Below are 14,285 nucleotides of genomic sequence, written 5' to 3' on the forward strand. Positions count from 1 at the left end.
CTTCCTGTCTCTGTAAAAATAAATTTTTTTAAAAAATGAGTTCCCTTGGGGAAGGGCAGAGAGTAAACAAAATTTTGGTTATATCAAGTTCTTTCAGCCATAATTTCCAGCCCAAACCCTAAGTAGAGAGCAGTTTGTCAATAGATGGCTTTTATTTTTAGAATTAATTTTTAACATCATGTTAACAATTTGCATTCTGGTGGTAAAGCATTTTGTGGTATAGTAAGTGGAACAAAGAGCAATTTACAAAATAGTACTGCAGTCCCGGAAAATCTGCTATTGTGTTTTAGTTTATTCAGTGCAGCATTAATCACCTGCCAAGAAAGAAAAATATTTTCTCTCCAGCATATCCAAGCACCTGCAAGAAAAAAGAAGGCTAAAGATTTTCTACTCTCCTGCAGAGATAAGGAGGAAAAGAAGTGATGTGGAAATTTCCACTAACCTAACTTGTTCCTTCTTCTCCTTGAGCAAGAAACTAGTTTGGGTGTATAGGAGCAGCCCCCAAAGGAAGCCCTACATGACAGAGGTGGTTTTCAGGATGCTGAGAAAGGGCATCTTTGAAGAAACTTTAACAAAAGCCCGAGCATTTCCCTAATCAATAATGATATAGACTCCTCCAGTCAAAATAATGACAGCTCTAAAATTTTAATGCACATACAGCCACCTGGGGAATCTTGTTAAAACGTAGCTTCTGATTGAGGACATGAACGGTAGGGCCTGAGATTCTGCTTTTCCATCAGAATGGGTACTGCAAAGGACACTCTGAACAGCAAAGGACTAGATTCTCCCGATTCTCTAATTAGTCAGTCTCTGGTGTTGAGTGAAGCACTCAAGATTATGAAGAGCATCATTCAGAATGCCTAGGACCAAATTTACCAAAGAGCACCGGAATGCTGAAGGACTCAAAAAGGAGGCCCATTTGCCCAAAGGAAATAGCTTTGGCTTTGGAAAAAAGGACTATTTTAATCTAGGCAGATCTTACTTAATTCTCTCATAATTACTGACAAGGCTTAATTTTGAAACTGGAATATGAGAAAAAAAAAGTTCATCTTGCAAATTGCGATATGTCTTGTTCCAGAATAAGTTATTTCAGGTACAAGAGGTAATCTGTAATTTTCACACTCTGTAAGTATTCAATTAAAATAAGTCACAGAGGTAGTCCCTTTTAAGTTACCTCGGCATGACCTCTCAACAAAGATCCATAAAACTGTGACCCCAGTTAGTATGGGAAGCAGAAGAGGCAAAGATTTTATCTTCTACTTTATATAGGCTGTAGCAACATTACTTATGTCTAAATGAATTTAAAAGGAAGGTTCATTTTCGTGCACTTGAGACACCGATCAGAAAAGATTCCAACACTTTCAAGAAAGGATTTCCAATCTGACCCTCAAAGCGGGCAGGTTCAGTATCTAAATTAACGTGAGAAATAAACACAATCAGAAAGTGGCTTCAAAACAATTATAAATAAACATCAGGTCTGCAACTTCCTCTCGAATGATTCAAAAGAAGGTATATATGTGTGTTTTTGTATATGTGTGTATATATATGTCTATCTGTCAACAGAGAAAGAGAATGATTTAAAAAATGTGGTAAAATATTAACAATTGGGGAATCTGAGTGCAATTGATAAACAGAAATTCTTCGTACTATTCCTGCAGCCTTTCTGTAAGTTTGAAATTAAAAGATAAAAAAGTTTAAATAAAATCTGTAAAAAAATTAAAAGGCGCTGGCTGGTGTGGCTCAGTGGATTGAGCACCAGCCTACAAACCAATGAGTTACCAGTTCAATTCCCAGTCGGGGCACATGCCTGGGTTGCGGGCCAGGACCCCACTAGGGGGCGCTCGAGAGGCACCCACACATGGGATGTTTCTCTCCTTCTCTTTCTCCCTCCCTTCCCCTCTCTTTAAAAATAAATAAATTAAAAAAAAAAAGATAAAAAAGTTACAAAAAAGGAAAGCAATGTAATCGAGTATTTTGTTTGCTTTAACTGGTTAGTGAAGGCTTTACTTCAGATATCATATTTCTGTTTAAGAGAATGATGAGATTGATGGTCATAAAAAGCACCCCTCCTCCACTTTTCTCACTATCTTCTTTTTTTTTAAAGCCTTTATTTATTTATTTTTAGAGAGGGGAACGGAATATGAAAAACTCAGGAATGGAGGGAGAAAGAGAGAGGGAGGAACATCCATGTGCGTCTGCCTCTCACACACCCTCCACCAAGGACCCGGTCAGCAACCCAGGCATGTGCCCTGGCTGGGAATCGAACTGGCGACCCTTTGGTTTGCAGGCCGGCGCTCAAACCGCTGAGCCACACCAGCCAGGGCTCACTAGCTTCTTTAACACGTATGGCTTATCCAGGACTAGTATGGCATGAAAGCAACAGGTACTGATCTCTCTCTTTTTGGCCCGCGTCATAGCGGTGCATATACTGTGAGGTCTGGATCCGCACTGCCACTGCCATTCAGCAGACTGGCAGCAACAATTCTGGTGACAGACACACAGAGAGAGCAGGATGACAGCTATAGGGGTGGAGGGATTGAGCAAAAAGGAGAAAGGACTCATGGACATGGACTCAATGTGGTGGCCACGAGGGGAGGGAGGGTATAAGGGGACTAAATGGTAATGGAAAAAAACACAATGAAAACACAGTTTTGGTGGCATCTTAAAACACTGATTGATCGGTAGCAGAAACACAGAATACAGTCATTTTGATGTCCACCTTTTATTCCAATAATACGGGTAGCTGTAGTCACAATTCGACCTATTCTTTTATGGTGCCATTCACTGTGAGAAGGTTTTTCTCACCTATTTATTCATCGTGGCCAGTACTGTGTTTATGAGCCCTAACAGATTCAGGGCACATGACAGTCTCCTGGTAATTATTTGTTGAATAATCGAATTCTAGGGCCCTTGACAAGAGTAGGGCAACATAAATGTCATTACTAAAAGTTACTGACCACGTTGCATTCATGGTTCTGAGGACTAGGTAGATGCTAGGCATCGCATGAGAGACTATCAAGTACTCCAGAATTGTCCTAAGGTAATTAGAAGTTCCACTTTTGCTCTTCCCACATTTGGTATATAAAATCTCCTACATGTTAGCTATTTTTAATTGTATTTTTCATGTTATATAATTATGGCATTAAATGAACAATGTTAATAATACATTTAATTCAGAGACTTTATTCAAAGAAGTCAATGCAGCCAATTACTTAGACCAGTGCTTCTCAAACGTGAATGTGTATATGAATTTCCTGGAAGCTTATTAAAAGTCAAATGTGGATTCTGGCAAAATATAGACCCAAGTGAAAAGGACAAAATCTGTTTTGGGATCCAGTCTGAAAGTTAGTGAGGTCCTTATTTATGGTATGACAGATACCAGATTTGATCATGAGAAATATTTGTTTCATACCATATGTGATATAATTGGGGTTTCTATGTATATAAGAGACATAGCAATAGCACACTGTAACGTTGACTGATACTGATGTAAACTAAACTTATTTATGCAGTGTCCATCATTGGCAACATAATGTATCATGTATGCTGAACTATTTAATTTAACAGAAACTCTGAGGAATAATTCCACATTATAAGTAAAATGTGAATTACAAATAGTGTCATTTTGAACATTTAAAAATTGTAACTGATGACAGATACAACTCAATTTTGCTGAAACTAATTTTAGTCATTTTTTATGCCTAACTCATAGAATTTCACTTCCAGTATTTCCAATTTAAATTTTCTTCTGCTTTCATAATTACTTCCTTTTTCAATTATGTATTTCTTTGTTCAGATTTTTAGTACTGGAAGCTCTTTAACATTTTAGTATTCTGTATAAACTTTCTTTTTTTAAAAGATTTGATTTACCCTTAGAGAGAGGGGAAGGGAGGGGGAAAGAGGAGAGAAACATTAATGTGTGGTTTCCTATGAAGCGCCCCCTACTGGGGACCTGGCCCGCAATCCAGGCATGTGCCCTGTCTGGGAATTGAACCAGTGACTCTTTGTTTCGCAGGCTGGCACTCAATCCACTGAGCCACACTAGCCAGGGCATACTCTGTATAAATTTTCTAATAGGGAATTATGTATCTCTTTTTAGAGCACAGGAATCTTGGCCTGAGATTTTCTTTATCAAAGTGAGAAATCTAGGTAGGAAAGTAAAATGGTACAGCTATTTTTGAAAAGAGTTTGACAGCTCCTAAAAATGTTAACATATTTACCATCTCACCCAGAAACTCAACTCCTAGGTATATACCCAGGAGAAATAAAAACATACATTCATGCAAAACATTATTCACAAATTGTTTATAGCAGCATTATTTATAATAGCCAAGGAGTGGAAACAACCTAAATTTCCATCAGTTGATGGATGGAGAAACAAAATGAGGTATATAACACATACAAAGGAATACTATAAAAGCAATAAAAATGAATGAAGTTAATGTTGTCAACGTCAAGGAACATTTGTGTACCCTGGAAACAATACGCTAAGTGAAAGCAGTTACACACAGGACAAATATTCCCTGACTACTCTTAAGTGGGACCTAGAGCTGTCAAATTCATAACAATAAAAACTCAACAGTAGGTAACAGGGACTGAGGCAGGGGAAATGGGGAGTGATTGCCAATGAGTGCGGGGTTTCTTCTGCAGGTGATAAAATGTTATAAAATTAGATAGTGGTAATGTCCACAATGCTATGTGACTATACTAACCACCACTGGATTGTTACTTTAAAGGGGTAAATTTTATGGTATGTGAACTCTATCTTGACTCTAAAAGGTGAGAATCCTGTAATTTCTACCTTCTGTCATGAATATGAGAAGAATGTTTAGTATGACTCTGGGTCCTCTTCCACTAAAACGTATAATAATTTGAGCATGGGTTTAATATGATTTTTTTACGCCTCGCAGGTTTAGTGAGCTTGGAAACAGTGTATTGTTATTTGATATCCTTCAATCCGAGCAAAAGAGCAAAGGTGAAGGGTGACAGTGTCTGGGAATCAGTGATTGTTATTTACAGCAAGAAATTTCATTAGGGCATTTCCAGTTTAATTCAAGGTTATGTTCAATTCCAGTTCCAAACAACTTTACACAGGCAAATTCCATTGCATATACATTCCTGGTTTCAGTTCAAGCTGAGAGCTGTCAGGAAATAGGAAGACTTTGAATGCTTCCATTTAAAACTATGGTTAAAATTTTATGATTTATCGATATCTTTTTTTAAAAAACAATATTTGCTTCTCCCATGATACAGGGTCCGGCAGAAGTAAGGCCTGCCTCAGTGTGGTTGGTAGGATAATAATATGGGGATAATAATTTATAGTTTCAATTTGAATATTTCGCCTAAAATGTCAAGTGACGCAATTGAGTGCGCTATTGTCATGTTACAGAAGTACATGCTTATGATTATGAAATAAAAGATTTTGTAATAAAAAGGGGTGTTATTTGTGCTGGACCCTGTATATACATAACTACATACATCCTTGTCATAAAAAAACTTAAAATACATATGAGAGCACAATGGAAACAAATATCACCATTATCCTACCACTCACGAATAACCACTGTCAAAATTTTAGTTCATTTCCTGCCAGGAATTCTAGTCATTCATATATATATATATAGCATATACATTGCATAAATCTTTATACTTGTGTTTATAAAATGATAAAACTGAATATACAGCTTTTTAGTTTATTTCTCTTCACTTAACAAAATATCTGACACTCTCCTGTGGCATTAAGTACCTTTAATACCATAATTGGTATGGCTTCATAACATTTCATCACAAGGATATATCATGATTTATTTAAGGTTTCTAGTTTTCAAATAATTATGCAAACATCCTTATGCATCTGTTTATACATTGCTGACTACTGCCATTGGATTTATTTCCAAAAAGTGGGATTAAAATGCCTATTACTCGTTTCTCATTGATGAAAGACAAAAGAATCAGCAAGCCAGAGTCGTAAAAGAACATTAGGGAAGTCAAAGAAAAAAGTGATAATTACCTGGCAAGGTAGCATCAAATCCCATGTCTTCTATTGCTTTCCTCAAAGTTTCTGGAGAGGTTAGTAGAGGATCATATTCAACAGTGCCGTTCCTATTTGCAAGGGATACCAGTATGGATTTTACACCTGCCTTTTTTGATAGGACACCCTCAATAGACTGCACACAAGAATTACAAGTCATGCCATCAATGTTTATCACGGTTTCTTGAGTCAGAGGCTGGCTAACTATGTTCAAAGGAATCCTCTGAAGAGATGAGCTGGGAGGAGAGTTTGAGGTACTGCCAACTCCACTTGCAATACTAACTCTAAATTTTCCCGGTGGTACGGCCTCTATTGCTTTTCGCAGGGCTTCTGGAGTGACTAAGTTTGCATTGTACTTTACTACAGCAGATCTGTTCTCTAAAGAAACTACTACGCTGCTTACATACTGGAGTGTAGATAAAGCACTTTCAATATTTGACACGCACGATTTACAGTGCATGCCGTCTATGCTGAACGTGGCTGTGGAATCATTGGTATATACTGGACTCCTTTGCTGTGATCCCTCTGAGGATTTGACTGGTGTGTTTTTCAGACGTTCTATATCAATAGCTCCCAATTTGAGGTACTTGGGCTGTTTTTTGATGAACGCTGGAAAGCCTGCCGCTTCAATCTGCTTCCGTATTTCCTCTGCTGTGATAAGATGAGGCTGATAAACAATAGTAGCTTCTTGGTTGTCCAGGGAAACTAATTAATAAAAAAAAAGTAGTTATTTAATTCAGCTACTCAGGGCCCGCTTCAGAAAACATTCCTTAGACCAAACCAGTATCACACAAAATCGTTTCTCTCTCTGTTATTACCCTTTCTCTTTTCTTTTTTTTTTTTTTTTTTGCTATTATCCTTTCTCAAAATAATTCTGTTCTTTTCAGAAAATAGTATTGACAGAGACTGGAAGAAAGTAAAAGATATGACCACTGTATGTATGGTCTCCAAGTTTCTGCATGCCTGAAGAGACGTATGTTAGACATAAAGAAGACTACGGTCATGCGGCATTACGAACCCTAAACTCCATGAAATTCCACCTCAACTGCTAGTTCGAGACTCGTGTAACTTTTCATCATTAGCTTTACTGACATTAATGCTGGCAGCACACTGTACCTGCGGCTTTAATGAAGCAATAAGCCTTCCCAGTCCCATGAATTCAAATCCCATGCTTGAGAAGAAGCAAAAGTTAAAAGGCCAAAAGAGCAAACTAAGCCTTATGAAGCAAACAAGTGCCACCAGGTACGTTACCTTTAATTCGTGGAACACCTTGCAGTTTCCCTATTTTCCCTTCGATGGTGCTAGTGCATGAATGACAGGTCATTCCCTCCACTTTCACCTTCAGTGTGACCTCGCCTGCTTGGGCCGTACTGTAGTCTTCAGAAGCTCCTGGCTTTTTCTCCGCAGTCCCAGTGTCTAGACTGAGATCTGGAACCAGCTCTGTTATCTGATTCGCATTCACTAAAGAAGGGATTATTGTTACCACCGCAGTTCTTTGCTGAGGGGAAACCTTAACATCTGTGACGCCCTTGGTCTTGAGCAATGTACTTTGGATATGGTCCCATGGCGGAGTCAGTGAAGCAGTAACATTTAGAAACACAGTGTCAGTTACAACAGGGAGAGGGTTAGGATTGTGGAGAACAGCATCGAAGCCCATGTCATCAATAGCTTCCTGCAGGGCCTTTGGGGTCTGTAGTTTAGGGTCATAAATAATAGTTGCATTTTTTTCTTCCAGTGAAACCTTTGGAAAGAAAGTTCAGAAGTCAGTTTAGTTAAATTACATGACGGAGAGCCTAAAAACAGTCATCACACCTCATTTAAGAATGAAACAGTTTACTCTAATGGAGCTTGTCTCTGACTTCTCATCACTACTATTACCTTTGGAGAGAAACACAAAATGTCTTGTGTACCTACAGGAATGGTAAAGCTCTATGTAGGTGCACGTGACTCTGATACTGATCAGGTATTTGAAACATACTCATAGACAAATACACCAAGAACTGCCACCATGATGGTGTGCATCTCTTTGGCTGACATCTTACACAAAATTATGATGTAGTCTCTCTCTGTCTCTCTCTCTCTGTCTCTCACACACACACACACACACACACACACACACACTCTGGGTTGGAAGTCACAAGATTTGACTTGCTATGCCGCTTCTACACTTACTAGCCAACCATACTCATTAGTTGCACCATCTGCAAAACGGGAAATATGCCCTATTACCGTCCAGGGTTGTTAAAAGGATCAGATGAGTAAACAGATAGGAAAGCAGTTCTCTGCGCCAGCGAATTACATGAAAGTAAACACTGAACAACTAATATTTATCAAGCACTTATTATACGTGTTGGGGACTGGGATTCTCAGAATACAAAGCCGAGCGTGACACAGTCACAGGGAACAATACTAGAAGAGAGAATACAGAAAACAGACAGCCATTCATTCCTGGGAGTGTGGGGGAGAAAAGGCTTCTCGGCGGAGACAATACCTGAATATTATAAGACAAACGGGAATCAGGAAACACATACGAGGCAGGGTATTCCAAACAAACGGACACACAACAGTAGAGAAAGATGGCAGGCTGGAGAATTAAGCAGCTGCTTTATTATGGGCCTCTTGCCTGCCAGTAATGCCTTGTCATTTATCCCACAGGTGATAGAGAGCCTTGGAAAAGCGAAGCAGGAGGATGACACGATCACATTCCCATTTTCGAGAAGAAGCATGTGGGTGGCCACTGGGGAAGACGATGGTGGGGCAGACGGCGTGATGCAGGGGGAGGGGAGGCCAGCTGGGGGGGCTGCTGTAAATGCAGTGGCGGCACAACAGAAGGTCTCAATTAAGGCATCAACATGGGGGGGGGAGGGGCAGCGCCAAGAGACATTTTAGGAGGGCGAAACCCAGGAAGGAGCCTACGGAGGGTACAGGAGGCAATAGGGTATAAATGTTCGAAAGGTGGTTCAAGATGGGTGGTGCTACTGCTGCTGATTCCTGGTGAAAAGCTTTGTCCCATAAAATAAAAACAACTCCAAAATATAATTAAAAGTAATTCAGAGTAGGAAAATCTCACTTCGAATCATGTACGACAGTTACACAGTCCAATCTTTTACTTATTTTAATATATGTCATAGTGCTATTTCTCCTTTACCTTGGTAATCAATGGCTATGCATTTGGGGAAATCTTGAAATGTGCTCATGGCCTGAAATGTTTCCAAGGCTGATCATTCTAGTTGGCCGGGCTGCTCTTAGTTGTGGAAGAAATTATTAGCATAAATGATCCGAAACAGAAGTAGAAAAATAATTTCTATTTTGTTTTAGAATACACTGTATGACACTTGTCCCAGAAAAAGCTGCAGAAAAGCCAAAGCACATAGAGTTCATTTTACAGTCACTCTAAAATGAAGGCTTTTGTGTCTTTGTATCTTCAGAGAGATTCTCTTTTAAACTCTTAATATCACCCCCCTGAGGTCGAGGGATTTTTCTGATTAAGAAAATCACTTTAAGAAATTTAAACATTCAAACTAAAGGGGAGAATGGAGGACAGATGGCGGGTGGGGGAGGAATGGCTATAAAAGGGCAGGACGAGGGCGTTGTGGGCGGCGATGGGACCCTGCTGTCCCAGCTGTGGTGGCAGGTAAATGAATGCTTGCGGTCAAATTCAACAAACTGAAAAAAATTATAAAACTCTACACCAAAAGAAGCCAATTCTACTGTATTGTAATTTTTAAACCAAAAAAAATTAAATAAGATCAAAAATCCCGTTCCTCAGTTTCAACAGGCATGTTTGCAAGCGTTCAATGGCCAATGTGGCCAGTGGCTGCCATACAGGACAGGGCAGATATAACACATTTCCATCATCACAGAAAGTTCCATTGGACAGTACCACTCTAGGTACTACGTGTTCTGATAAAGTACTAACATTTTTTTTAAAAATAAGGGGGACTCTTTTTCCCTTTCAGATTATATACATTATATCTGGTATCAATTAAACAAGGCCTGGTTTGAGATATCTTAAAACTTTTATTTATTTTTTAAAATTAAATTTATTGGTGTAACATTGGTAAATATTGTTATATAAGTATCAGGTGTACAATTTTGAAATCCATCACCTGTATGTAGTAGCACTGTGTGTTCACCACCCACAGTTTAGCCTCCTTCTAATATAAACGGTATATTTTGATCTCCTTTAATCTCTTCATCTGCCTCCCGCCTCTTGAGCTAATCCCGCCCCCCCCAAAAAAGTCAATTTACCAACAAACCTGATGAGAAATTGCTCTCAAAGCTGATTTTAAAAGCGAAATTTACTTTGTCGCTAGACGATTTGTGGTACTTTCTACTGCTTTAGCCTCCCTTCTAATGATTAAAAGGACATAAGGAAATAAGGCAACTATGGATAGAAAATAATATACAAGAGGTTTTATTACCCAATGGGTCTTTCATGCTGCAAACTGGAAAGCATTTCCTGATTTAGTAACTTCTATGTGTATGTTTCAAAGCCAGCCAACCACACTTAGCGCACCCAAAAATGCTCCCCGCCCCACTTCCCTTTTGGAATAATAGCACTCTTCTCTAAATGTTAGCAATCAGAGACTTTTCACGCCTAAAGCCTCAAAAGGAACAAAAACAAGCAGGTCCTTTGTTTCCGTTAAGAGGAAATTCATAGTGATTATCACAATACTCTGTTGTGGATGCCAAACCCTTGGGCAGGAAGCTAAAATAGCATTTATTTATTCAACAAATATTTACCGCGTGCCTATTAAATGGCTGGCGCTGTGCTGGCTGCTGGGGATACAATGGTGAAGAAAAACAGGCACAAACTCCAGTCTGACTGCATCTGCCCAGCTCTTTCTTCTTTCACGGTTCCCCACCCACAAAACCACCTCTGCCAATTCCCCACATCATTCCAAAGTTTCTACAGCCTGTCTTTTTCTTAGAATCTTTCATTAGGGACCAAAGCTGGTGTTTTTTTTTTTTCAGACGGACTATTTTTCCACTGTATCAACAGTTCTTCTGAAAATAAGCACAGTCTACCGATTATGACTGTGGTTCCTAGGAAGGACTCTAAGTGGAGAACTATTTGTTGTATTTAGATGAAGGCAGGAGTTGAGGAGTAGAAAAGAAACCGGATGCTCGCAGTGACCTCGACAGCATTAACAGTGGGCAGAGGCCCTAACTGTCCACACAGATTGTGAAGATCCATTATTTTAATGCGTATGGTGTTCTTTATCGACCGAAATGCCTAAAGCATGAAATTCAGGCACAGCATACCTTATCTGCATGCAATTTCGGTACAATTTGCATAAATATACAAAGGCTGCAGAAGCTATTCTCAAGCAAGATGAAAGCTAGACCTTGGAGACATCTCCTTAATTGCAGGAGCTGCAGTTTCTTGAGAGACTGAACCAGATAATCCTTTTGAGCACTAACTTCCCATAGAAGCTAAAATCTGTGTTACTACCATTTCTTGGGTTGTCATTAGCACATTTTTCTCTTTTGTATTCCTTCCCATCTGATAATAAAAGGTGATCCAGTTTCATTTATGAAGTCTAGGAAACGGAACTCATTGCCCAGAAAACTCAGAAAGAAAATGAAAGCTATGATTTAGATGGAGGTCTAACTCCAAAGTCCATTTTCTTTCTATCTACACATGAAAAGGCTAGATGATCATCAATTTCTTTCAATAACTAGAATTCTATGCCTGCAATGTGAGGAACGTGTGGTTTATAAGTATAAATTGTTTTCTAGTGTTTAAATCAAATTTTGGTTCTGCTTGTCTTCCCTCCTACATTTGCTATCTTCTCCCCTACTGGTTTAAATTAAAAATGATTTAGAGAATATATTTCTTTGGGTTTTTAATCAGGATTGACAATCAGTATAATCTAAAATTTTATTTTTAAAAGTGAAATGATTCATCAATTATCTTGAATTTCTAAGGTTTGATTCACCACTTACAATATATTTTTCAAACTTTTTTTTTACTGATTTGAGAGACAAAGAGAAACATTGATTTGCTGTTCCACTTAGTTATGCATTCACTGGTTGATTCTTGTATGTGCCCTGACTGGGGATCGAACCCACAATATTGGTGTATCAGGACAACACTCTAACCAACACAGCTACTGCGCCAGGGCTACAATGTATTTTTGACTCAACTAAAAACTATTTTAATACATAATAGGAATCTCATATTATATATATTTTAATATGAATTCTATGTTAAAATATGTGTGTATTTTAAATAATACTCTACTGTGATGTCTCAGTATAGAATACTAAGAATTAAAATATCATAAAGTGAAACATCCAGCTCTGTTTACACATACTTTTTGACCAATCTCAATAAAAGTTACCAGTTAAAACAATTAAATCAACTTATTAACTAGAAAAAGACAGTTACAATATAAAAATTCAAAAACCCAACTATTTTAAAATGAAAAAGATACTGAGATTTTGTCAGGTTTTTTAAGTTGTACCATTAATTTCATGAATTATCTGTAAACTGAGTGCTTTGTCAGAATTTCATCGCTAATATATTTTCTTTTTACTTCCAAAATTATACAACTAATGCACAATTATTGATTATAAAAATTAAGTAAAAGTTATAGAAAGAAAATAGTGAAAGCCACTCTTCACACCATTCCCCCACTGGTAGATTTTTACCTTGGGCTGGACCTTTCTTTGATACTTGGGGTAAAGTTCTACTAAATTAGGACCCTAAGCCTCCTTGAACAACTGATTCTACATCTTCATGGATGGATGATTATTACCTAGGAATTTAAATTAAGCAAAATGCCTATATTACTTTAATACAGTAATTGAAAAAAGGAAAGTCCAATGTTCAATACACTATCATTTGTCATAGCAAAAATTAAGAAATAGAAAAAGTTCCAAATAGAAATCAAAATCACTATATGCCGACATGGAACAATATCTAACATATATTTGCAAAGTGAAAAAAAGCAAGGTGCAGGATAGTATACAATATCTATAGTATAATTCCATTTATATAAAAGGGGATATATATATAAAAACACACATATAGAGATGCATATATACGTATAACCATTTTAGAGTTATAGTCTTTCTGAAAGGATATATACATAGCAAGCTGGTAACTGCTTTCCTTTGAGAGAGGGATTTTACTCTGTACATGTGTTACCTTTTCAAGAATAAAAAAAAGAAAAGTTAAATTTAAGATGAGCAAACAACGTATAGATCCACGGGATGAATTGAATTACTGCTAGCATCTGGGTGGTCATTTTTTAAAAGGATAGTCTGTATTAGCAGACTGGATGGCAAGCCTTTATCTACATAAAGGGAGAAAGCACTCAGATTTAGCAGTTTAAGTTTCAAGGACAAAGTAATTTGCTAATAAAGCATTAACCTTTGGAGTCATTCAGTACTTATATCTAATTAAATTTGTTTTTACATTTCTACTTTCAAAAAGGCCAACCAATCCCAGAGAAAGACCTTCACATTATCAGCCTATTTCATTTCCCCCCTGAACAGACCACTGGGGTGATTAAATTAAACTTCAGGTTAATCCCTTTAAAGTCTGCAGTCTTGACAGCGACAGGAACAAACAAGAGTGCTCCACTCGCTTACAAACTTTACAATTTAAGACAAAGTTCCCAAAATGTATTTAAATGCAGAAGCTGCAGTGAGAAATAATCATCCATTCTACTTACTCTAAAACTAGAGACTCCTTGATTATTCACTCTCCTTGAATTCTGTTAAAGCTCTAATCTGTTCCACCGAATCATTTTTTTTTCCAATAAAGCAACCACACTCAACTTAATATCACAATTACATTACTTTATATCAGTTTTATTCCAAATACTACCAGAACTTCTTAACTTAGCCAAAACAATGTCCTCTCCAAACCTGGTTTCTACATTGACTGCACATCAGTCCCAGTAAATGTCATCTCAGAAACTAGGATCTAGAAATGTTAAACACTGACATTCTCTAAAATGCGACCAATATTTATGTATTAACATGTTGAGGTAAATTCTGATTATAAATTATGTTTGGACATGGACGATTTTCTGTATGGTTCCTAGAAAGAGGTGCATCTGCCTTTTGTAACCACTGGAACGTAAACATTTTGGGGGACCTTCTTTAAGAAAAATGACCCAAGGCCAAAAAAATTAGTTCAAAAGTAAATATTCTGAATAAGTCATAAAGTTATAATTTACAAAGTTTTAAAAGCTACTAAATACCATAAAATCCATAAAAATAAAATATTTTATAC

General features: G+C 37.6%; 1 protein-coding gene across 1 annotated transcript in view; it reads right to left on the minus strand.

Moving 5' to 3' along the window:
- The window catches only part of ATP7A (ATPase copper transporting alpha), a 90,739-nt gene that overhangs the window by 40,411 nt on the left and 36,043 nt on the right, over positions 1–14,285 (minus strand). The window contains exons 3-4 of the mRNA XM_054566661.1: positions 7,283–7,772; positions 6,011–6,736 (exon numbers count right to left, since the gene is read on the minus strand). Of these exons, the coding sequence (XP_054422636.1) occupies positions 6,011–6,736; positions 7,283–7,772 (1,216 nt within the window). The remainder of the gene's footprint in view (positions 1–6,010; positions 6,737–7,282; positions 7,773–14,285) is intronic.

Source organism: Pteronotus mesoamericanus, unplaced genomic scaffold (assembly GCF_021234165.1).
Source record: "Pteronotus mesoamericanus isolate MK-2021 breed Mesoamerican mustached bat unplaced genomic scaffold, CSHL_Meso_final contig_177, whole genome shotgun sequence".
Taxonomy (NCBI): domain Eukaryota; kingdom Metazoa; phylum Chordata; class Mammalia; order Chiroptera; family Mormoopidae; genus Pteronotus; species Pteronotus mesoamericanus.